This window comes from Callospermophilus lateralis, chromosome 6, assembly GCF_048772815.1.
Source record: "Callospermophilus lateralis isolate mCalLat2 chromosome 6, mCalLat2.hap1, whole genome shotgun sequence".
Taxonomy (NCBI): domain Eukaryota; kingdom Metazoa; phylum Chordata; class Mammalia; order Rodentia; family Sciuridae; genus Callospermophilus; species Callospermophilus lateralis.
Genome location: NC_135310.1, coordinates 34,668,561 through 34,693,934, shown reverse-complemented (window position 1 = coordinate 34,693,934; position 25,374 = coordinate 34,668,561). Strand labels below are relative to the sequence as shown.

Genomic DNA, 25,374 nt, shown 5'->3' with positions numbered 1-25,374 from the left:
TGATGTATCTTTTATTCCAAAGAAAATTCAGCTCTGAAGCTGTGAACCTGTAAAACTAGATAACAAGTCATCTGCTTCCAAAATGCAATGGTAGGACAGGCATGTCTGATAGACATTTCCATTCAAAAAAGGGGGAATTAAAAAGAAGAAGGGAGTCAAAGAATCATAAGTTCCAAGCAAGTCTGAAACTTGGCAAGTAATTTCAGTAGATTTAAGGCTTATGAATTTTTTTTCTGATTCTTTTTTTTATTATTAGTTGTTCAAAACATTACAAAGCTCTTGACATATCATATTTCATACCTTTGATTATGAACTCCCATTTTTACCCCATATACATATTGCAGATTCACATCGGTTCCACATACAACAGACACTAGTATGGCAGTATGTAAAAAAGTGGATGTGGAACCGATGAATTTTTCTCTTTGACTTATTCTGTCTTCCAGGCCTACTGGTATGATGGTAAGAAGGAAGAGAGCTTCCACATGGGGGTATTAAGGTAGAGGTTATAGATACCTGAGTGGGATGAAGTAGACATCCAACCATGACAGGGTATATGAAGTGGTGTTATTAAAGTCAGCCAAAATAGTAAGTTTATAAGAGTCAGATTTCACATGTAGGAGAAGTGATGTTTGTTTGGAATTGGAGGTTTTGATATGAACTGTAGAATTTTCAACGTGTAGAAAGTTTTAGACATACATCTAGATGAGATATGTAAATATGTGCATGCCCATACACAGGCATACATACACATGTATGTATGTATGTGTGTGTGTGTGTGTGTGTGTGTGTGTGTTTGTGTGTGTGTGTGTTCCCTTTCTCTGGAAATGGTAGGGTTTTGGAGCAGCAGAAACTCATTGATCATTTGCGGGGGCGGGGGGGACCAAGGATTGAACTCAGGGGCACTCGACCAGAGCTAAATAAATACCAAGAATCTCTGGTGTTACGGCTGATCACAGAGGTAGGGCAGGGAATATACAAAATGAACATTAAGCCTCTTGTTTTTCCAGAAAACAAGAAAATTCTTAAAGAATGATGTGGCACTTGAAGACATCCCTACTGACCAAATAAGGGACAACATGAGCATCAAAACAGTGATAATGATGGATTATAACCAATTGGATAAAATTGCAAGCCATGAGTCCACAAAGCTCTAAATACATAGATTAATAAAATTAAAGTTTTGGTGAGAAATAGTATACTTGAACAGCTCCAGTGTAACTACAAAAACAATACTTATTAATTCAAAAGTACAAAAAATAAATCAGGAATGAGGTTAAAACTCAGTGGTAGAATACTTGTCTAGCATGTGCAAGATTCTGGGTTTCATCCCTAGTGCTGAAAAAAAGAAAAAGAAAAAGAAAGAAAGTAATGTCACAGTGGAGAAGCCAGCCACCACCATCTCAATCAGATGATCAAAGTGAACATCATCATGGTTATGGGAAATACCCTGATAGGATGTGATGAGAATAATACTGCATTGCTTCTGTTATTTTCTGCTAACATTGCATAACCCAAATTTAAGAAAGAAGAAATATGAAGTAAAAGCTTGAGGGACATTTTGTAAAACAACTGATCTGTAATATTCAAAAGTGTCAAAGTCAAGAAGAGCAGAAACTGACTCAGAAAGTCTGTTTCAGAGTGAAGGAATTATTCCATGACAGCTAAATGAATACATGATTTTGAATAGAATCCTCTTATTCTAAAGGACAGTTGACAAGACCCGAATGGGGTCTGAAGATTAGCTGGTAGCTGCGTGTCAATATTAATACCTTGATTTTTATGGTTATGTTGTGATTATATAGGAAAATGGAAAGTCAGTTCCATTCCTCAGGGCTCAAGTTGAGGCTGATCATTATAGCGGAAGAGTGTGGCAGAGGGAAGCAGCTCACATCATGGTGATTAGAAAGCACAGCAAGATGTCTCCATTTGCCAGATACAAATATATAACCCAAAGCCATGTCCCAATTCCCACCTCCTCCAGCTACACCCTACTACTTCGGTTACCACTCAGTTAATCCCTATAGGGCATTAATTCACTGATTGGGTTAAGGCACTTGTAACCCAATCATTTCTTCTCTGAACCTTCTTACATTGTCTTGCATGTGAGCTTTTGGGGATCACCACATCTAAACCATAACAGCTGATCTATCCATCATTGTTAAAACTGCTCCATGATAAAGACAGGCACCTCCTAGTATCCATGGGGTACCCAAACCTACAAATCACATTCCTTATATAATGTGCCATAATATTTGCATATAAACCATGTACATCCTTTCCATACTTTCACCATCCAAAATTACTTACAATACCCAGTGTACTATAAATGGTAAATAAATAGTTATTCTGTATTTTTTAGAGAATAATGACAATAAAAAGTCTTGTACATATTCAACTACAGATGCAATTTTTTCTCAAATATTTTCAATCTGTGATTGAATTAATGAATGTGGAACCTGTGAATATGGAAGGCCAACTGTATTTTGAAATAAGAGAAAAGGATTAAGTAGATATCTTTTCTGTGGTTGCAACACTTAGATTATAAAGTATAAATCTCTAAATCAAATAGGTTTATTTTTAGTTAGGTGTGGTGGAACATACCTGTAAATCCAATGACTCTGGAGGCCAAGGGAGGACCACAAATTGAAGTCCAGCTGTGCAGCTTAGTGAAACCCTGTCTCAAAATAAAAAAAAAGTGAAAAAGGTCTGGGGATATAGTTCTGTGGTAGAAGGCCCCTGGCTTCAACCCCCAGTATAAAACACACACACACATACACACACACACACACACACACAGCTTATTTATGTAAGACAATATAGTTTACATAAATGTGTATGAGTTTATTAAGTTCGATAAACAACAGTTCTCAAAGTATGATCTGCCAACTTCTGGGATTCCAGGTATCCTTTTAAGGATTCAATAAGGTCAAAGCTATTTAAACAATAACACCAAGGTATCATTGGTTGCAGTTTCACCCTGAAGGTTGGGGCCTGGGTATATACCATTTAGAATGGTCAAGACCTGAAAATCAGGATGATTAGTTGCAGTCAGCAGCTATGACCTGATTGCTAGGTTTTGTAAATAATGGAGTGAGCTCTGAGAATAATGGAAAATAAATAAAATAACACTTGGTTTGGAAGATACACTGGCCCATAGCTGAGGGTGAGAGAATGGATCTGTCTCTCAAAGGAATAGGATAAAATAACACTAAAAGGTAACTGGAATTTGTGGATGCTGAAGAGATAAAATAGCTAGAGAGTTGTTGGAGGATGAGAGTAAAGAGTAGGGAATAATCTAGCATATGCCATCAACATGTGAGGAACTTAAGGGCATCTTCTGTATTTTGTTTTCTACTTAAAATTCTAGTATAATGCTGCACACATGGTAGGAGTTTAATAAACGTGTTTAGAATGAATGAATGAATAAAATGAACAATATTGAGATTGAAAAGTAAGCTGCAGAGAATAAGCTGAGTTATGAAATGAAAATTCCATTGGTTAAGATCATAAAACTTCCATTGACTAAAAGTTTAGTGGTTTTAAGGAGGGCAACTGTATTAGGGTTCTACAGAGCAATAGAAACAATAGGGATATATATATATATATATATATATATATATATATATATATATATATATATGTCGTATTGTAATGTAAATCCTATGAAATATATTGGCATCTTTACACACACACACACACACACACACACACCATGAAATATCGCTAATCAGTTAAGCATACCCGAGATCTAGTGCCCAAAAATTTAACTAGGGCTCCATCACATAGGCATAATTTACTCCCTATGTAGCTCATCTCAGTCTCCACTCCCTCCATAGGTTGAGCTGATTACTCATGACCTCTGCTAACACATATAACAAATCACACTGTTTTGTGTATCAGGGGAGTGACTCAAAGCCCCAATTAAGCCAAAACACATCTATTAGGCATGACATTTCTAAGGTTTAGAGATTACCTCCCAGAAACTAAGGGCAAAATTCAGGTCCCTCTTTGGTCAGTTAAATTATTTACAAGGTCACACAATGCTTTTTACTTTGCAGCCGCCCCTGCATCTATCTACGTTCTTCACTACACACACAAACACTGAACTGGTTAGATGATGTTTCTTTATAGGGTTACTCAGAGTGGCTACCTATTGACATCCTTCACAGCCTCACAACTATCAAAAAATTCCCCCCTTTAAACTTCCAAACATTAAAAAAATTTAGATTTCTCTTATGAGAGTCTTAAAAACAGGATAAGGATTTTCTCTCTCCTTTTAATTTTTATCATAAGTCTTCTATACCACCTGATAATGGACCTAGCCATCTTAGAAGGTGAGGGAATTATGAAAAGTAGATAAGACAGTAGTATGGTTTAGATGTGTTCCCTAAAGGCCCACAAGTAAATAAGTGCTGGTCTCCAGCCTATGGCGCTGTATGGAGGTGGTTGGAACCTTTAGGAAGTAGGGCCTAGTGGAAGAAGTTAGGTCATTGGATGTGTATCCTTGAAGGGGACATAACAATCCTGGCCCCGTCCCTGTCTCTCTTTTTTTCCCTACCCATGAGGTTGATACCACCAGTTACTGGTGACAAGTTCTACTCCCTCACATTTTGAAGTATAACATTAGAGAAACATACAAGGCAAGCATATAAAGCAGAGTTTATTTTAAAAGGGGTATCATAGACTTCTCCTAGGAGAGAGAAGGGGACCATAGCTGGTATTCTGGTATCCCAAGAAGGGAGGATATCCTGGATTTCTTTGTTCTCCTGATTTCTGGCGCTTATTTCTCTCTTTCTTGCATACTTCATGAGGCCTAGTAGATACTCTGTGGGATGGAGCAGCCCAGGACACAGTAGTTAATTAACAACTTTATAACTCATTATAGGGAGGGGAAATTCCTGGAACAGGTTACCTTACCAACAGGTTGGAGCAGGGGCAGGTTATCTTGATAGGGTGGTGGAAGGGCTCTGAAGGCTTTTCAGACCCTCAGGGTGCAGTCTCCAACTTCCCAGACTCACTCAGATTGGCCTTCTGGGTCCCACTGGATTTACCTATCTATACTGACTGCCTCTTTTAATTCTGGCTTCATTGTGAGCAATTTCGTGAGCTATTGTCTCACAAAGAAATGTGGATGTCTTCTAGAAGTGGGAAAAGGCAGTGAAACAGATTCTGTCCTGGAACTTCCAAAAATGAATCCAATCTTGCTGACACCTTTATTTTAGCCCAGTGAGATCTGTATTGAATTTGTAACCAACAGAGCTGAAAAATAATAAATTTGTGTTGTTTTAAGCCACTTAATTTGTGGTAATTTGCTAGATCAGTTAAGAAAACCAATAGGATGTGAAGACTAATGTAATATGTCAGTATAAAGTGTCTTGATTGCCTGAAAGGAATAGTAGAAATTATTTGATTTATTTATGATTTATTGTAAGATAATACTTTTTTTGAGAACTAGAGACTTTTTAAGTTCACTTCTTTCTTAGAATATATTCATTATTAGAATATGTTTACTTCTTTCTTAGAATATATTTACTTTTGATGTTGAAGATTTCAAGTGTGAGTTCCCTAACCAAATCAACTTCATTAGGCTCAAACCCTAACCAGTCCTTTCTGGAAAAATACCCTCACATCCTCAGAGTTTATCTTGGCTAATGGCACCACTGTTGTCCTAGTTGTTGGGGTATAGAATCACTTTCTGAGCTCAGTGGTGCTGCTTTCATTATAGTTCTCATGCTCAGTACTTATGTTCTATTTCCACTGTCCTGACCTAATTGTTCATCTCTCACCTGAATTATGATAGCCTGGTCTCTTAGCTTCACTTCTCCTCATTCTGATTCATTCCATTCTCTGGACCCAGAAAAAATCATCTTCAAGTGTATCTTCCATCCTGCAATTCTCTAGTCCTACTTTGACTTTCTATTTCCTAAAGACTCAGATTTAAATTTTTGTAGTCCAAATATTTTTTTTCTTTCGCCACAAGTGCTTTAATTCTATGCAGGTTGAATATCTTATACTAACAAAATGTTGACAGCATTTCAGATTGTGTGATTTTATATCTGAAAGAGTCAATTTCTTAGTAAAAACAAAATCCAAACACCTATAGATTTGCTGAATTTTCCCAATACCTAATATTTTGAAGATGTTTTATAGATGACTTCTCTTGAGGTTTTTGCTGGTTTTGGTTCTGGGGATCAAACCCAGGGCCTCACATATTACAAGTCTACTCTTAGAATTCTGATTTTATTGAAACTTTTTGTGGATGTGATTACATTTGACATGTGAATTAATCCATTAGCCATGCATTTTGATAAGTGCAATTATATTTTTCCCAGGTAAGAATTACTTTTACTAATATTTTCCTGAAGGGAATCATGATTGACTCAGTGAGAATAGAATACTATGATAACAATCAAAAACAAAACCCAACAGAAATATCTCTATTTGGCCTTTCCCACTGATAAACCTATTTATAAAATTCTAATGCATTTTTAAACAGTGGGCTTTCTTTCTAATATAAAAATACATGTGTGTATGCATGCGCACACATGCAGATCTACTGACTTCCTTATTAACTGTGGTTTAGTTAATCAGACAGATGAATCATGAGAGCCATGACAAGTTTTTTAAGTTCAGTTCTTTCTTAGAAGATATTCATTTCACTTTCGATGTTGAGGTCTGCTGTTGAGAATGAAATATTAAGTATTTCTTTGCAACCTTTAAAACCTGATCTTTATCATGAACTCAAACTTGAAGAACCCTTAAGCTAACAGAAATATAACCTTTCAGGTTTAAAATGAAATTAAACATTAAAATGGATAATTTGCTTAAAAAAGGAATCCATCACAAAGCCTGCTCTCCACCTCAACCTAGGTTGATCATCCAAACTCTGGCTCTTTCACTCTTGCTTCCAAACCTGCTCCCTCTAGAAGCTGTCTCCAGCTCAGTAGGTGGCAACTCCATCTCCATGCTTCCAGTGTCACAGATCTAAGATTGGCAAACTATAGCCTCCTGCCAATTCTGGCTTGTCATCTATTTTTGTATAACTGGCAAGCTAAGAATGGCTTTTATTTATTTTTTTTTATTTTCTATATCCCCCACTAGGTTGTAAGATCTGTCAGTGCAGAGATCTTTACTCCTTAGACTATTATATAATACACTCCCCTAAAAAAAAAAGAAAAGAAAGAATAAAAATTATCTTTAAGCTCATCACCCAGAAAAAAAAATAATACACTCCCCTAAATATTCATTGTATAAATAGGACAAGAGGATGCCACCCATCCTCAGACTGATCTACCCCTTCAGAAACACCCATGTGGAAAATTGCCTGTGTGTATTCCCTGAACTAGGACATTATAAGGTGTCACTAGAACAATTTGGTTTGGGTCCAAGGCACCTGGAAGGCCAGTGGTAGCCCAAATACCTCTTGGCCCAGTGGACAAAGTTCTTGAATGAGTTCTGCATACTTTTTTTAGTCCGACATTGTAAGTACTCCCAGATCCCACTTTTATTTTAGAAGTTTTTCCTGATTGCACTGGACACCAACTGTTTCCATGAAAAGATTAAATTGCAGCAGGGAGCTCACTCAGGGAGGTTATTTTTCCCAATGTTTGTGTTCAGAATTTTCTTGTTTTTTTTTCTTTTTCTTTCTTTACTCCTCTCTGTCTTCCCTTCCTTCTCCTCTTTCCTTCTCCTCCCTCCCTGTGTCTTCCTTCATTGATAAGAGGATATAAAACATTCAATCAAGTTCCTTCCTTCCTTTCTTCCTCTTTTGCGTTTTTTTCTCTTTTCCTTTCTTCCTCCTCTCTTCCTTCTTTCCTCCCCTCTTCCTCTCTCTCTCTTTTTTTCTTTCTCTTCCTACAAAAACAATTCAGGATTTATCATAAATATTAGCTGGATTATTAGTATACAATCTTGAAATCCTTTAAATATTAAAAAAATATATACCTCTTTCATCTCCATATATGTTTTGGGGGAAAGTTGGCCATATATAATATGTAATATTCTCTCAATTAGTGTGTAAGAATATGTTAGTGTTCTCATTTTGAGTTGACTCATTGGCCTTTCTAGCCATTTGAATGGACACTGTAATGCCAGATTCATGGGACCCCCAATAGACCTCCAGGAGCCAAATCCGATGCAATCACACAAGCGTCTTTATTGCAAGCTCGAGCCTGGACTCACTGTTTCAGACGCAGGAGTCCTGAGGAGTGAGTCCTGACCCTTAGTTCAGTGAGGATTTATAGGTTTTTTGGGGATACTCTGTGCATCACAACATCACACAGCAAATCATTTCATACCACAGGAAAATCAAACAAGAATTCTTAACATTGATTAGCACGTTCACTGGTGGAAACGAGTTGGGTAAGGGTGATTGGTTAGTTCAAGTGGTGGATACATTTGAACTGATTGATTTAGGCGTGAGGGGTATATGTGCTAAACTTGCAGGGTTACCTAATCATGTTATTAATCACCAAGACTGCTGGGAGGCTCACCTGATGTTTCAGATATTTTCCCTGTCTCATTCTGATTGGTTGTTTCTATGGTTCGACATTAGGTTTTTGGTCTTGCACTGCTGAGACAAGGCTATTTGGTCACTAGAGTTAGAGATATCTGGTTCCACAGGCCTTTCCTGGAATTTAGGAACACTTGGTCATCCCCCTTCCCCTTTGGACAGGCCTTGCTCTGAGGTAGAGGCTGGTTTCTTCAAAAATTGGGTCACATTTCTTTCTCAACACCAGAGGGGATTATATCAGAATCTACCAACTGACAAAATATTATTTGTATTCCTAATCTCTTGGTACATATGTTGAACAGTGTGGTAGGTGGTATGTTCATAATTTTATTTGAAACTGTTCTAGAACTAATTTATGTTTTTAACCTGTGTTGTCCCATTTGGCAAAAGTTCCACAGGTTCATTGATTATGTAAAAACACAGAGAACTTGTTTCCTTTTATCTTAAAATTGCATACTTCAAGTTTCAAATGGCATTTCATGGTTAAATATTCCAAAATACGTTGAATGGTTTAGTGGAGATACTATAATTTTATAACTAGTCATGTTATCTTTGAGTATTCATTTTTGCTACTATAATATATATGAGAAAATGTCAACTTTGTTTAAAATTTCAGCTTGCAAGGTGTTTCTTTTATGGACATATTTATCATTTACTATTTTCACTTGGTCTTTTGAGAGTGAAGTATGAATTGCTTAATGACTCTCCTCCCCATCCTCACAGTATTCCCATGTAGAGCATATAAGGAGTCTAGACCCATAAAACTGCCTACCTACTTTCCTTTTGGCAGGCACTTTCATGATATTAACAATCAATGTAGTGAAATCTGCCTCATAGTTAAAATATGGTTGTGCCTTTTGTCAGGGAGGCATTTTGCAGGACTCGGCAATATGAATCTTAGGTGTTAGCATTAGAGGTAAAAAGCATCTTTGAGAATACTCTTATTTTTAATCATGAAATCAGTTATATGTAAGGGTGAGCATACCAATAATATATATATATGCTAATATATATATATATATATATATATATATATATATATATATAATTTTTAAAATAACAATAAGACAAATATCTGTGTGCTTTCATGAGATTAAGAAATGAGGCATTGAGGGCATGGTGGTGCATGCCTATAACTGCAGCTACTCAGGAGTCTGAGGCAGGAAGATCAAAAGTTTGAAGACAGCCTGGCAATTTACATTAGACTATATCAAAATAAAATAAAAAGTAGTGGGAATGTAGCTTACTGGTAGAGCACTTGCTTAGCATGTGTAAGTCTCTGGGTTCAAACTCCAGTACTGAAAATGAGAAAGGAAGGGAAGAAGGAAGGAAAACATTGCCAAAAACAGAGAATCCCAATGTGTACCCCTACTTAGTGATATTTCCTTCCCTCCTCCCAGATGTAACCACTCTCCTGAATCTTGATTCAGTCATTCTTACTATTTTCTTTATATTTTCAGCTACTTATATGTTCCCCTCATTTACTGAAGATGAGTGGCAAGCATAAAGCTAGGTATATAAGGTAAGGACCATGTTACCACCACTAATAAAAGTCTTCCAAGAAAAAATAAGAGAACAAAGTCTCTGGATCAGGGACAGAAAGAGAGAGAAAGAGAGAGTGGAACATTGATATCAAGGAATCAGCTCACCTGACTGTGGGGACTGGTATGTCCAAACTCCAAAGGACAGAGAATGAGGTGGCAATGGAGACTGGTAGGCTGAAACCGCAGGCTAATGCTGCTGTCATAAGACAGAATTTCTTATCTGATAAGTTCAACTTTTAAAGTCCTCCAGTGACTAAATGAGGTCCACTCACATAATAAATGATAATTTTTAAAGTCAACTGATTATAGTTGTTACCACATCTATAAAATATCATCATAGCAACACCCTAGATTTGTGTTTGATTAAATAACTGACTATTGTAGCTTAACCAAGTTGACACAAATAGCCTTCACAGAGGGGAAGATAAAAGTAGGAGCCTCAGGAATCAGACTTAAGGCAAAGCTGAAAGAATGTCACAAGTACAGATAGTCGAGAAGCCCACAAGAACTTAAAGCATATGACAGATGACTAGATAAAAACCATAGGTCCTGGGGGTTCCCTAATTTTGAAGCAAATTTTGATAGGGGCTTGATCATTCTTTTATAAAATCAGTATGACGCAACAATAAGACTCTCTGAAGTGTTATCTCACTTCTGAAATATCACCAAAAGGATATCTTGCACAGATGACCAAGCCCCTTGGGTGAACTTACCTGTAATATATGCAAGTTTGATTAGCATAGAGTGAATGTTTGCCTAAGAGAATTTTAAAATGCACTATTTAAGGCAAAGTATTTAGACTGACCTTTACTGCATAAAATATCACTTGGAGGGATATTTTTAAAAATTCTGAAGCCTTAGTAAAACTATGGAAAGTTCTAATTTAACCCAAAGAGTCTGGGCTTCAGAATTAGAAAACAAACAAACAACAATAACAACAGCAACAAAAATCCTGTCTCTGAATGCTAATAAGCTATCCAGTGTGAAGAACTTTATGCTAACAGTATTCCAATATATTTTTGTTTGTTTAACCTGACAATTCACTGGGGTCCCTGGAAAAAAGTGTTCAAGACCCTGGATTTGATGATCTCTGTGGAATCTTACAGTTCTCAAACAATTCCTTTTGTTTCAGCAACTAATGCTAGTGCTTCTGCTAAGTAGGCTTGTTGGTAGAGTTGGTGAAGTGACAGGCAGGTTGGACTATAAGAGTGATAGAAAGCATCACAACCCTCAAAGCCATTCAAGGAAACCTGGCTCTCATGCTGCAGATTGTTTCCTAAGGGAGTTACTTCAATAACAGAAAAAGGGGATTTAGATGTTTTCCAGAATGTCCTTAACATTTATGAATCATTGTACAATAGATAAAAATTTGTTTATTTTCACTGCTTTTGGGGTTGGAAAAAGTTTACTTAGTGTTTTCCAAAGGATATACTGCAGCATATGGGAATTTTATAATCTTTACATTTGAGAAGTGTTCTCAAGGTTTATTTGACCAAGACAGTTATCATGGGATCAATGTTCCATGATACCACACTGAAAATCACTGGCTTAGGGTCACTGAAAATAGAAGAGCTTAGTGCTCACTATTAACTAAAACTTTTTGGCATCCTGCTATTAATTTAGCTCCTTACATCATAAACCTATAACCTCATCTCAGCACATAGTGCATGTATTAAGATGCCCTGGTCTATATTAATAAGAAAATAAGTTTAGTCAATTAGTGAAAATTATCTTAGATTTAGGGAGTTAGAAGATGGGTTTAATTTGTAATTCTGGCATTTACTAAATATGTGACTTTGGACAAATAAGTCACATAATTTAAATAATGAGAGCCTTAATTTACTCATCTAAGAAATAGGAATAAAATGACTAGAAGGAATATTGTCAAGTTTAATGTGAGATAATGTGTTTCAAAATGTGTCTTCAATTTTGAGCACTGTAAAATACGAGACATAATTTTCAAAGAATTAAGCAGTTTATATTGGTTCAGTATAAATTCAGAATTACTACTATAGTCAAAACCATATTTTTAATGTTAGTTTTTTACTGTGAAGCATGAAGTATATTTAAAATGTAGAAACTACCTATAACAAGAGTTGTTTGGAGTTATTTTTAAAGAAAATAAATGATAAGCTTGTATTCAAATTTGATTATTATATCATTCTCATTACATAGATCTTGATTAGCATTTACTATGAATTATAAGGAGAAAAAGGACAGTTGTAAACAATGTCCTAATAACAGACTTGAACCTTTTGGCACTATAATTACTACAATATTTTTATCCTCTCTAGATTGCGCAATCACTAAAGAGCTGAGCTCTTTAAAAGTCAGGCACAGCTGTGTAACTCAGTTTGATTTCTCTTTACAGACTAGAGGAAAGAAGGAACACCACTCTCTTCTGGCCAAACAGGTTTATGCAATGTCTGGAACAAAGGATTCTATGCTAACTTTAGCAACGGAAGAGCCTGCTAAGAACACTATCAAGAAATACAAAATAATTTGTATCGTAAGTACAGTTCTTAATTTTAGCTTTCTAGCTTTATGACAAATGCTAAAATTCAGCTTGATTCCTATGACAACTCCAATGCAAGTTAACATTTGTAATCATATTCTACAAGTAAGTAATTTGAGTAACCATAGGTTAATGTTTAATTAAAAGTTGGACTTCCCAACAGAAACCTTGCAGCATTGACTTTTTTGCATGATTACAATTACCCCCCAAGTCACTTGTTTACTGCATGAACATTTTAAGGCCAGAGGGTGAGATACTAAATAATCATACCGTTTTTTTAAAAAACTATTGATTTAATTAAATTTAATTAAATTCTAGAGAAAGTCTTTTTTTGTCTGTCTTCTCATTCTTGTCTTTTTATGTGGCAGGATCACCTTTGTCTTAATGAATAAAATAAAAAGCTCTGATTTTATTGCTCTGCTTTTTCCCTTCACCATCAAACTTTGGGGGAAACAGGTCTTCTATTTGCTGCCTCAGTTTCAACACCACCCCACTGTCCCTTGAGTTCTTGCTTTGTTATTATTGTGTGGAAATCAGTCCCCACTCAACAGTCAATTCTTCCCCTGGAAGTTAAGTTTCCATAACAACACATGTGCTGAATCCTGGAGTGCCTTACTAGAAATGATTTCCACCATGCCTAGTTAAAACAAAATGAAGCCAGGTGTGGTGGTGTGTGCCTATAGTCCCAGCTATTTGGGAGGCTGAGGTAGGAGGATTGCTAGAAGCCATGAGTTGAGAGCTTCCTGGGCAACATAGTGAGACCCCCCACTGGAATAAATAAAATTTAAAAAAAACACACAAGAAAAAAGAAAAATGGCAAAGGCAAATGGATCTTATGGTTTTAATTCTCAATTAATTTAATTTGGGGTTAAGCTCATTTTATTTGAACTATGAAAGTGTTTGGACATGGAGATATACAATAAATGGTATTTTAAAACTCTTTATAAATCTTTCTTATTTGGGGTGATTAAACAAATAATGTACCTCTATCATTATTGGATCTCAAATGTTGTGGGTACTTAATATTCACTGTGACTGTAGTTATTTATAACTTCATATATTTAAAAATTATAAAGGTGACTTTTCCTTTTTTGTAATAGGTTCTTCTTGCTTTGTTGGTGATCCTGTCACTTGGATTAGGCCTGGATCTTGGACTCAGGGCACAAGACAATGAAGGTATACCAGTCAGCCTTTTGTTCTCTTTTTTCCCCCAAACATTCTCTTATTTCTTGTTTCTCCTGGCCTTAATCCATTAAAAACTTGTCTTCGCCCAAGTTTCTTCTCTCCTCTATGCCTAGTTTTCCTTCCAGTCCTTTCCCTTTTCACATCTCACTCCCCAGAAACCCCCATCTGTGTTTAACATTGTCCAGTATCATTTCTGGACTTTATTCTTCTGCCCTCACACAAAAGCTCCTGCACAAGTATTATTCCAGTACAGAGAACTTTGATAATTGACCACAGACTTTCTGTTCCACTCCTACTGTAATTGTATATATCTGATGACAAAATGTACAGCCTCTTGGACTTGGAAGCCTTTGCTGTCCTACCCCTAGGACTTCCTGCCACCTGTCCTGTACCTTGATACCATATTAATATTATTCCATCTCTGAAATCTTACTATATGTTGGTTAGGCAGTGCCAAATCTAGAAAAGTGGTGTATAATGCTCTGTTTCACCATAGTATTTACAGATTTTATGCTAATTTTTCTTTTTTGCAAAAAAGTGGGGTGTGACCATTATGTAAATCTTTTTTTTTCTTCTGAAATTTCTCTTTTCATTGTTCCCCTATTACTTAGAAATTATTTATTACTAAGCTGTCTTTGGTTCAAGGTTAGGATGAATGGGATACTTATGAATGTATGTTAATGTGGTAGTGACAATTATGTGATTAAATATAGTAAAACTTTGAAAATTTTGTTTCATAAGAAGCAAAGAAAAATAGGAAATGCATGCCCCCAAATTTATAAACACTTCACATCCATTTTTCTGTATCCCATTAGTATGATTAATAAACACACCATTTATGAGTGACTCTAAAAGCATTTTCTGTCATTTTTTAATTTATTATTTGGGTATTTTTACTAAGATGAAGCAGGAGCAGTTGTTAGAACATTCATTACTCCTTTCAGTTTGACTGATAACTTCTATCTTAACTCCGGGGGAAAAGTGTTGGTGCTTTTCAGTAGGGGACCACTTGGAGAGGTCAACTGACAACTTTCTGGTCAGGCTTTCACTTGAGAATTAATACTCTGTTCCCCTTTATAATATGAGGATCCAGTAAAACTGGAAAGACAAATATTAGCTGGAACATCGCTGTCCTCTCTTATTCACTTGACTGTGGTGTCTCTAAGCGGTGGTGCTAGTCCTTACTCTAATGAATATTGGCAGGCCATTTTAGTAGTAGTTTGCTGATGTAAGTATCAAAAACTGGCATCATTTCTTGGCAAGTTTATCTTCAAAATTGCATAAATTGATTGCAAAAGGCATGTATTAATCTCTGAATAAAATCTTTCAGCTCTTTCACTCACACTCTTTCTTCAGTACTGGTTGATTGCCCAGGGTCATTTTACCTTTTTCTCTTCCTCCATCTCAGTCTTTTTGTGGCATCATTCTATTCCCTCTCCTAGCTTCTGTTTTGCCATATTCATCCTTTTTAATATTCCTTAGCATTTAGCATCTTTATTATTTATCTTCTACCACCTCTGTTTTTCTAAGCTCCACCTCTGGACAGTATTCACCATTCTTCACTCCAGTTAGCCCACTTTCCAGAGCCTACCCTACCTTTATCACACATTACCACCAACCCTTGGCATTATGTTTTTGACCACAAAAAGTTTGGATATAGACTAATATCTTTTATTTTAACTTCTTTCATTGTCCTGTTAATCACATCCATGTTGGTTGCTTTTTGGACTTGGTATATGGCTAGTGTTTTCTAACATCAGCCTGTCTGTTTTGTTGCAGATTGTGTTCATTAAGTCTGCTTTTCTTGCTTTACTTCCTTATTTTACTATAGAATGTCCTTGGTAGCTTCCTAAGATAGGATGCATAGAAGATAAAACTCGAGTCCTTGCCTATCTAAATGCATCTTTGACATCCTAATCTAACATTGGGTAGGTTGCCTAGATATTGAATTCTAAGATGAAAATAATTTTCCTCTGTAGATTTGAAGACATTACCTTTTAGTCTCTTTGTTTGCAGCGTTGCTTTTAAGAAATCTGGTGCTTTTCTAATTTGTAATCATTTTTACATTGCTCATGATCTCTCTAGGATCTTTAACATCTCTTAACCTTACTGATCTCTTCATGTGAACTTTCCCCAGAGAAACTGGTAGGCAATTTGATGTAATAATGTTTGCTGCTCAAACATTATTGTCTAATCAATTTTGCAGCTTTTAAAAATAATATCATCTTCATTTGTTGTTTACATTTTGAGGTATACCTGTTTTTTAGTTTTAAAAATTTAACTAGTGCATAAAAACACACAAATTGTACATATTTATGGGGTACCATGTGATGTTTTGATACATGTATGTATTGTATAATGTTCAAATCAGGGTAAACCTAGCTAACTTCTCACTTATCATTTCCTTATGGTGAAAACATTCAAAGTCCTATCTTCTAGTTTTCCCAAATATATAGGAAATTATTCTTATCAGTTGTCACTGTACTGTGCAATAACACTCCAGAATTTCTTGGTTCTGATTGTAACTTAGTACTTAATGATCAACCTTTCCCTTTCCCTCTCTCCCTCCTACTCACCTCAGCCTCTATTAACTACCATTCTGTTCTTGGCTTCCAGGAGATCAGTCAATTAGTAGCCTTACTTACATTTGTAAAGTCCATTTATTATATAAGTCAATAACTTCTTGGTAGCAGGGTTTAGGATATGGAGTCCTCTTGAGGATCTTAATTGTGCCTACCACATGCCTCTGCTATGGTTTTCATTGCTACTGTTATATTTTTATTTCTGAGAGCATGCTGAATGGTGTTTTTCTTTTTTATTGTAGTTTACTTTCATGTTTGTGGAATATCTCCTTTAGAGGATCTGAATATTAATTGTGTGTGTGTGTGTGTATCTCAACTCTGGCCTCCTGTGTCATTTCCTTGTTAACCAAGGTTTTCTCTTATTTATTTTGATTTCTATCTCATGTCGCATGCCATCCTGCTTTCCTCAAAGGTCTTCTGACCGTCTGTTTAGATTTCACAGTAAGGCTTGTTCCTTTTCTCATCATACTGTCTTCCTCTGTGGCTGTTTTCTTTTGTAGTTGGACAAAATACCTTTATTTTATTTATTTATTTTTATGTGGTGCTTAGGATTGAACCCAGGGCCTTGCATGTGCTAGGTGAGCACTCTACCACTAAGCCATAACCCTAGCCCCGTGTCTGTTTTGATACCAAAGTCACCACTAAATTCCTCTAGCCTGTGAGTCTTTGAGTCTGGAGTGCTGCTTTTTTTCTTTCCTTTATCTTTTTTTTTTTAATTTACATTTTAAGCCCTTTATTTCAAGTCATCATGTAACTTTCATAGATGTTATACATTTACATAAACAACAGCATATCTCATTAATTTATTAGTGAAAAATGACCTCGTTTCTCAAAAGCTAAATAAACTTCTGTTTTAGAACTTTGAAAAGCATATGAGTTCTGTTTTGTCTCCTTTGGAGTCTGAGTTGAGGAGCTACATTATGTGAGGGCCCTTACTTTCTGTGCCTCTCACGTTGATCTTCTTCCTCTTTCACCTCTCTTACACATTTTAAAAATGAAACTTGACTCCTGAGACATTTATATTTTGTTAGGCCTCTAATATTAATTTTTGTATTTGTCACTAGGTAAGAATATTAAGATGTCTTCTCTCCCCGTATAGCTAACTAGTTGTCCTAATTCCATGTAGTATTCACTGTTGCTTTGTCACTACTATTTCTTTTTTTTCTTTCTTTCTCTCTTTCTTAGTTTCTTTTTTCTTTTCTTTTCTTTTTTTTTTTTTTTTTTTTTTTTTTTTTTTGGTACTGGGTTTTGAACCCAGGGGTACTTTACCTCTTAGCTACATCCTCAGTCTTTTTTTTTTTTTTATATTTTGAGACCGGCCCTTGATAAGTTGCTGAGAGCCTCACTAAGTTGCTGAGGCTGATCTTGAAGTTTTGACCCTTCTGCCTCAGCCTCTCAAAGTCACTGGGATTACAAGAATATGCCACTGTACCTGGGCCTATCACTACCATTTCTTAAAAATATTTTATTACTATAAAGTCTCTATAACTATCTGCATTATTTATCATTTTATCTCAATGACTAGGGAACATAATGATTCTAAAATAATATGTATATAATAAATAAACATATAAATTTAAAACTATGTAATGGTTTTCAAGAGATGGGGACAAGGTACACATAGTTGAATTGCCCCAGTCTTACCATTTATACCCTCCTTGCCTTCAATGGGGTACAAAGGGAGTAATGAGTATCACAGAAAATTATTGGTAAAGAGCATCAATAGGAATTCATGGCAAGGAGAAATTGTATTCAGCTGGGTACACACTTTTTAATGAGGACTTCACAGTGAGAATGGTGTTCTCATTGCTTATATTGCTAATATACTGAGGACTCCAAAAATTAGTATCTTTATTTTTATCTCCCTCTTTCCTTAGCTTCAGATCCAAATATATAGATTCCCTTCTGGGTATCTGTCTGCTTGGATGTCCAGCAAAACTGACCTTACCTTCCTTCAGGTCCTTGCCCAACATCTTGGAAGGCATTCTTGCCTCTTTCTCCTTCTTCACTCTTTATATAAATTTGCCCTCCTCTTAACTGCACTCTAATTTCTCTGAAAGCTCATTTATAAGTTCTTTGTTTCTACTGCTATAATCTTCTTTAGGCCCTTATCATTTTGGTTTTGAATGTCTTGGTCAGAGAGGTCTCTTCTTTCACCTATTTTCCAGAATAAGTACATAAAACACAGATCTAATTACTTGTTCTCTGCTTATTCTTTTAGAGCTTCTCATTACCAAAGTTTGGGCTTCAAGCCTCTTTAATATGGCCTTTGCAGCTTTCCTCTCCCCATCTTTACCTTTTAATCCTACCCCTCAGCCATTGTGTCTTATGTGCTGTTCTCTGAATTGGCCTTTCTTTGCTTAAATAATCCTGATCCCTTTCCCAAGACTCAATGGAATCATCTCACTCACTGTGTGCTTCCATGTGTTCCTTGTAATACCAGTGTCTCATTATTTAACACAGTTCACTGGCAGATAATACTGAACATAAAAAGCATCTAATTTGTTTGTGCTAGCCTGTGCTAAGTACTTTTATGTGTTTTTACCATCTGCGAATGAGATACAGGTTAACTTCTAAATAGTACCATCTTTATGTCCTTTGTTTTACAGAGAGCTGCAGGAGAAAATGCTTTGATTCATCCTTTAGAGGAAAGTTGGGCTGCCGGTGTGATGAAGGGTGTAGAGATCGAATGGATTGCTGCTGGGACTTTATAAGCGTCTGTGTGGAATCAAGTATGAGTTTCAAGAAAAGCTTATTATCACCTTGATTGTGTTATCATTAATGCATATCCAAATTTTTACCTACATACCTTGTGTACAAGTTTCCTAGCACTGCCACAACAAAGTACCACAAACCTAGTAGTTTAAAAACCTGCAATCCATTGTCTGGAAGTTTCTGGAAGCTAGAAGTCCAAGATCGAGATATTGGAAGTCCTTCTGAAGGCTGTGAGGAATAATCTCTTCTTTGCCAGTCCTCTAGCTTCTGGTGGGTTGGTGGCATTCCTTCGCTGGTAGTGGCACAACTCCAAACTCAATTTTCATCTTCACAAAATCTGTGTCTTTTCACACAGTCTTGTATCTGTGTGTATCTGTATCCAAATTTCTCCTTTATATAAGAACATCAGTCATACTAGATTAGGATCAACCTTGATGATTTCATTTTACTTGATTATCTGTGTGTAATCTGGACACATTTCCAAATAAGATCACATTCAGAGATATTGGAGGTTAGGACTTCAGCATCTTTCTAGGAGCACAATTCACTCCATACCACCTTTTATACAGAGTCTGTTACTACCAATCACCCTTTGCAGATCAACAGAGTCCACACTTTAGTTGATTGAAATGCCATGTAATTATGTAAATCCCAGTGGATTTTACTATAGCTTGAGATAAATATCTTAGTTTCATTTGCAGTTGGTTTTAAATTTCAAGGTTCTTAAGATTTGAAAATTATAATTCTTAATCATTCTGCTGCCAGCACTTCTCAAAGCACAATTTGAGAAACACTGTCAACCAGATACAAAACATAGTTTTAGTATTTAATTCTCTAAATAGTCAGGGAAGGTGGAGGGCAGCTAGTGGTTAGATAAGAGTGAAGATTAGAATAGTAGAATTCTTTACATTATGTTCTCTGAAAAGTGTAAAAGGGAGGGGATAACTCTCTATAGATGACTATCTGTACTCCCTTTACTTTATCTCCCCAGATCTTTTCTTTCTAAGTAATAAATGACTGGGAATGAAGAACTCTATGCACAGTGGACACACACAGCATTCACCTATCCAAGGTGTTTGTTTAAGCACAGGCTGATGTTGATTTTAGTCATGTTTCCTAGCAGGTGGCAGTGGGAAACAGCTTTCCTTCAGCTTCATGCTGATGTTAGCAATGGGATTTATTTAAACTTCTCTCACACTAAGTACAAAGCCTGGAAGAACACCAAAGGTGTAGTTGGAGTTATCCCACCACTTCTATCTGACTTGCCTGTGGTCCTAAAGACATGAATGATATGCTCCTTGAATTATTATCACCACTGTCTCTTCCTAGCTGGCTGTCCTTAGACAAGGCTGGACAAAGCTGCTCTTGGGTAGCCATGACTAGTCGAGACTAATGGAGTTTCACCATGGGAAATTTTTACCCTTGGGTGGAAATAGGACCCATGTTTAGAGTTTTTCTAAACTCAGAGTGCATCTGTGAGGGTATCAGGGTTGCAGCTTATAGGGCTGCATTTATCTCTGCCCTCATGCTAAGGAATAGATTGCTTCTTCTTTGTATGATATGTTTTCATTTGTTAATGCAGATAACCCAAGAATTTGACTTTTATAATAACACATGGAGAAATGCATCAAATTTGTACCTTTTGAATTGGATACTTAAGATAAATGCCCAGAACTGAATTGCATAATTTTACAGCTCAAATATGGTCATGCAGTTCATCTCGTTGTGGGGAAAGCAGAAAGGTGGCCAGTCTTTGCTCCTGTGCAGAGGACTGTTTGCTAAAGGGAGACTGCTGTGCTAACTACAAGAGTGTTTGCCAAGGTAAGCAGAAGGATGTTGACGGATTTGCTTCTGAGTTCAGTGGAACCCTGAGTTTTCTAGAGCTATCCTGGGCTGCAAAAATGAAAAGTCAGATAATTTTTAGTTACTACTCCATACATCAAAGAAATGTTCAAATATGTTTACTATGGGAGGAAATATGGTTTATACACAATAGAGGAAAGGAAACCATCACAAGGTATAGAAAAGACAGGAAAAAGCTTATACTTCTTTGTTTGTCTTGGAACTAAGATCATTTTCATTCCAATGACCATGTTAGATAGACTTGTGGTACAAGATATGGGATGGCAGGTTCTAAACATACAGGATGGCAGATCAAAACATACAGCAAGATTTTATCTTTTATTTAAAATTTTATTTGTTCTTTTTAGTTATATATGACAGTAGAATCTATTTTGATATATTTATAAAAACATGGTATGTATCTTATTCTAATTAGGATCCCAGTCTTTTGGATGTACATGATGTTGAGATTCACTGTGGTGTATTCATATATGTACATAGGAGAGTTATGTCAGATTCATTCTACTGTCTTTCTTATTCCTATCTCCCCTCCCTTCTCTTCATTCCCCTTCAACAGAAAGAGTTAATCTAGCTGTCTATTTCTAGTAGTGTTGAAATTTATCATTACCACTCTTTGGTTAATCCAATGGAGTTAATTAAAGTTCAGCTTATTTTAAATATAAATGTAAATGTTTTCTTATTCTAAGGATTCCATTCCTTAGACTGAAAAATGTTAACTGTTTTTGGTCAAAATTGTATCTCCAGAGATATTGAGGGAATTTGTATCATTTTTTGTTTTAATCACAAAACACGACTATAACAAGCTAATTACTTATATATTTTGTTAAACTTAGAATTTTTAAAAACTTTCTGATACATTTCTACCATTTGCAGAGATAGAATAGCATGATGTTTTTCTCACACACAAAAAAAATCACATGTTTAGTCATGGCCAAGTCTATCTCATGTTGACAAAACATAATTTTCAAAAAGATAACATGACTTTAAGATAAATGTAAAGTGAGCAAGTCAAAGATTTACTAACTCTTAATGAGATAGCCAACTAGAATGTAAAGCCTGTTCAAAGAGAATCAAAGAGATTAAATGAATAGAGGACTGAAAGAAAGTTGGAAAAAAAATCACTAAAATTCTAGCTTTTGGTATGATAGAAATTATTTGTGTTTCTACAGAAAAATCTATTTGCTATCAAACAAGATTCAATTGTTGTTTATTGCTGTTTGTTTTCTATTAGTTAACTACAATTCTCATTGAGTTGTAAAATGAGTAATAATGAGTAATCTAGATAAAGGTAATATACCTAGGTAATTAAATAATACATAGATAAGCTTTTTAGATAATTTCAAGCTTTACATTAATATAAAATCTAGTGATCAGTACTACTTTTGCCTGTTTCTTTTGGAATTTTTCTTAACAAAATATACTCCTCATTTTCCCCCACTTCTCTTTCAAAATTTTAGATCATTTCAAAGCAAATACTAGAGTTAACATCATTCATTTGCAATTAGTTTCAGAATGTATGTAAAAAAGATAAGGATTTAACAAAATTATGATACCATTCATTCACCTAAAAACATCATTAATAATTATTTATGGTCATTGAATACCCAGTGTTCAAATTCTTCTCCTTGTCTCCTAATATTTTTTTAAAAGATTGAAGCAGGATCCAAATAGATGCTATTTATTACAACTGACTGATATATTTTAAGCCCTTTAAAAATATATGCTTCCCTCTTCTTTTTCCCACTTGCAATTGGAGAAATGGGGTCATTTTTCCAATAAAGTTTTCCATCCTAAATGGAAAACTTTGTGATTTAAGAAATTTATCATACCATACATTTTCTGAAAATTGGTAGATCCAGAGGATTGTTGAGATTAAGATATAATTTATACATTTCTTTCTTTATTTTTTTTTTGCAAGTTACTTTGTACATGACAGTGCTACTTCCATCCAGAGGTCCATCATGTCTACTTGTGTTGTTTTGGGAACATTAGACATTGAAAATTATTCCTAGATCCATTCAGGGTTGCAAATGGTAACATTCATCCTCTATCATTTCCACTTTATTATTTAGCTGGAATGCACTAAAAGGAGAAATATCCATGAAGCAAGAACTTTTTTGTTGTTGTTAAGATTTTAATCATTTGTTAAATTTTGCCCACTTGATATATTTATTTCCACTAGTTATTTCTTTTTCCAAGTATTATTTTCTCTAGATTGTATATTTATATTTATTAAACTGACTTATTTTAGCAGCTTCTAGAGAAGATATTGTCTATGGGGATGTAGGGAATTTGAAAAATTGTTAACAACAACAAAAAAAAGAAATGTCCCTTTATAGCTGAAGGAATCCCTGGTTTTTTCCTCAGTAGATTGGCTTCCTGGCATTCAATTGGTACAGATTATGGATCTCTGCAAGTTATTATAGGCACCGTCCTTGCCAACTTGTGAAATAACACTTATATGTTTTGGAAGAATTTAGTTATTGTAGTGACACTATTAAGCAGTTCAGGAAGATCATGTCCACTGAATACTTGCTTCCCTTTTTTGTGTGTGGTACAATAGTCTGAAGATTTTGATCTTCTACTTTGCAGGAAAAACCTCTTGGGTGGAAGAAGGCTGCACCACAGCTGAGCAGACTCAGTGTCCAGAAGGGTGAGCATGAGTGATGTTGGGAATTTCTTTTCTTTGACAGCTGGCACATGGGATAGTAATTGAGAAACAGAGCGGCATTTCCTTTATTTATTTTTCAAAACAGAATAGTTTAAAAAAGATTGGATTCCTTGTGGATTCAAAGACAATAGACTTGTTTGCTTTATCATTTTCAAAGTTCTTTATGTTAATTTAGTATATTTATGGTTCCCAACATTGACTTAAAAGTTGGTTAGAATATTCAGTAACATTTCCAAGGTTCTATGGTTAGTACTGGAATTTAGATTGAAACTACTTCTGCTAGAACATTTTTCTGTTAATATCTTGGCACTATGAATTTCTTCTTACTGAGGGATGGGGACAAGGTTCACAGAAGGTCATATAGGATAAGGAAGATCCTACAATATGGATGAGGTGGGCCTCATTGAGTGAGCACAGGTAAAGAACATGTAAGGTTAATACCCCCTGCCTCACAGACATTCAACCCATGCTTCTCCTTCATATGTTAATGACAGCTGCTTGCACAGCTTTTCCCAGGCTTGAAGATGTCCAGAATGCCTCCAAGCAGGGGTATATTTTCATTCCTTCCTTTGTCCACCATGCCCTTCACACTTTTCTGGGCCCAGCAATGGAAGCATGACAATGAGGTGGAAGAAGAAGTAAGAAGTACCTGATTTTAGGAAGAATTGGCTGAACACATAAATAATAGCATTATTTCATTTAAAAAATGTGTACAGAACCATAGAGTGGCCTATTTCCAACTATTTAGAGACTAAGGCACAGAGATTGCTTGAGTTCATGAGTTTAAAGCGAGCCTAAAAATTTGGGGAAGGAAGGCACAGGTTGTTCACATTGAACGTACATTGGCAATGAAAAAGACTGGAGAGATTAAGCAGAGTGTCAAGCTTTAGAGCAGGAGGGCAATCTACTTGCTGTTTCCGGAATAGGAGGTGGGGTTTGCAAGTAGGATGTGTTGGCACCGAGGGGGTTGGGATAGAATTTGAGTTAAAAGTTTTAACATACATTCAGGAATGTAAAATGGACTTTTCTTCTGCTTGGCCTATAGCTTGTTAACTAATTAACCTCCCGTCTGTAGGGCCTTTCATCCTTGCAATTAAATTTAAGAATCTTAAGAATTTTTTCTTATTGATGGATAAAATGCATCTGTTTTTGTACCATGTTACTTTGGTTTGTCCTAATCCTCAGATCTAGCTGTCTTTAGCAGCTTATGCATGGAAGAGCAAAGGATTTAGAATAAAAAAGAGATTTGAGTTGGAGTTCTGTTTTTGCCTGTGGGTCTTGGCAATAGTAACTTCTCTGAGCTTCATATATAAAATTGAATAATAATAATAATGCCAAGTTCAGAAGATTTCATGTGAGAATTAAGTGGTCTAAGAAAGTGAAAATATTTGCTACCTTCTAAAACAATAGTCTAACTTTAATTCTGGTATATGGTACACACTAGTTACTCAAAAAGTTAATATTTTTCGGGTGGGATTCTTCTTTAGTCACTTATTTTATTTAGATGAACCTGACATTTGAACCTATTAAGGTGTTCCCAGAACTAATTAGCATAGATTCAGATGGACTTTTCTCAGGGTCCAAATTACACTGATCATTCATCTCTGACAAAAGCATAATAATGATAACAGGTGGGCTGGGAATGTAGCTCAGTGGTATAGCGCACGTTTATCATGCATGAGGTCCTGGGTTTCATTCCCAGCACTAAAATAATAATAATAATAATAGTAATAATAATAATAATAATAACAACAGCTAATATTTATATAGTTCTTAGGAGGTAC

General features: G+C 35.6%; 1 protein-coding gene across 5 annotated transcripts in view; it reads left to right on the top strand.

Moving 5' to 3' along the window:
* Nucleotides 1–25,374, top strand: part of Enpp3 (ectonucleotide pyrophosphatase/phosphodiesterase 3) — a 94,914-nt gene that overhangs the window by 3,968 nt on the left and 65,572 nt on the right. For 4 of the 5 annotated variants that reach the window (XM_076859733.2, XM_076859732.2, XM_076859730.2 and 1 more), the window contains exons 2-7: nt 9,976–10,037; nt 12,431–12,568; nt 13,675–13,750; nt 18,951–19,073; nt 20,752–20,877; nt 23,512–23,572. In XM_076859733.2, coding sequence (XP_076715848.2) covers nt 12,482–12,568; nt 13,675–13,750; nt 18,951–19,073; nt 20,752–20,877; nt 23,512–23,572 — 473 coding nt within the window. In that variant the 5' untranslated portion in view covers nt 9,976–10,037; nt 12,431–12,481. The remainder of the gene's footprint in view (nt 1–9,975; nt 10,038–12,430; nt 12,569–13,674; nt 13,751–18,950; nt 19,074–20,751; nt 20,878–23,511; nt 23,573–25,374) is intronic. The other variant, XM_076859731.2, reaches the window with a different exon arrangement.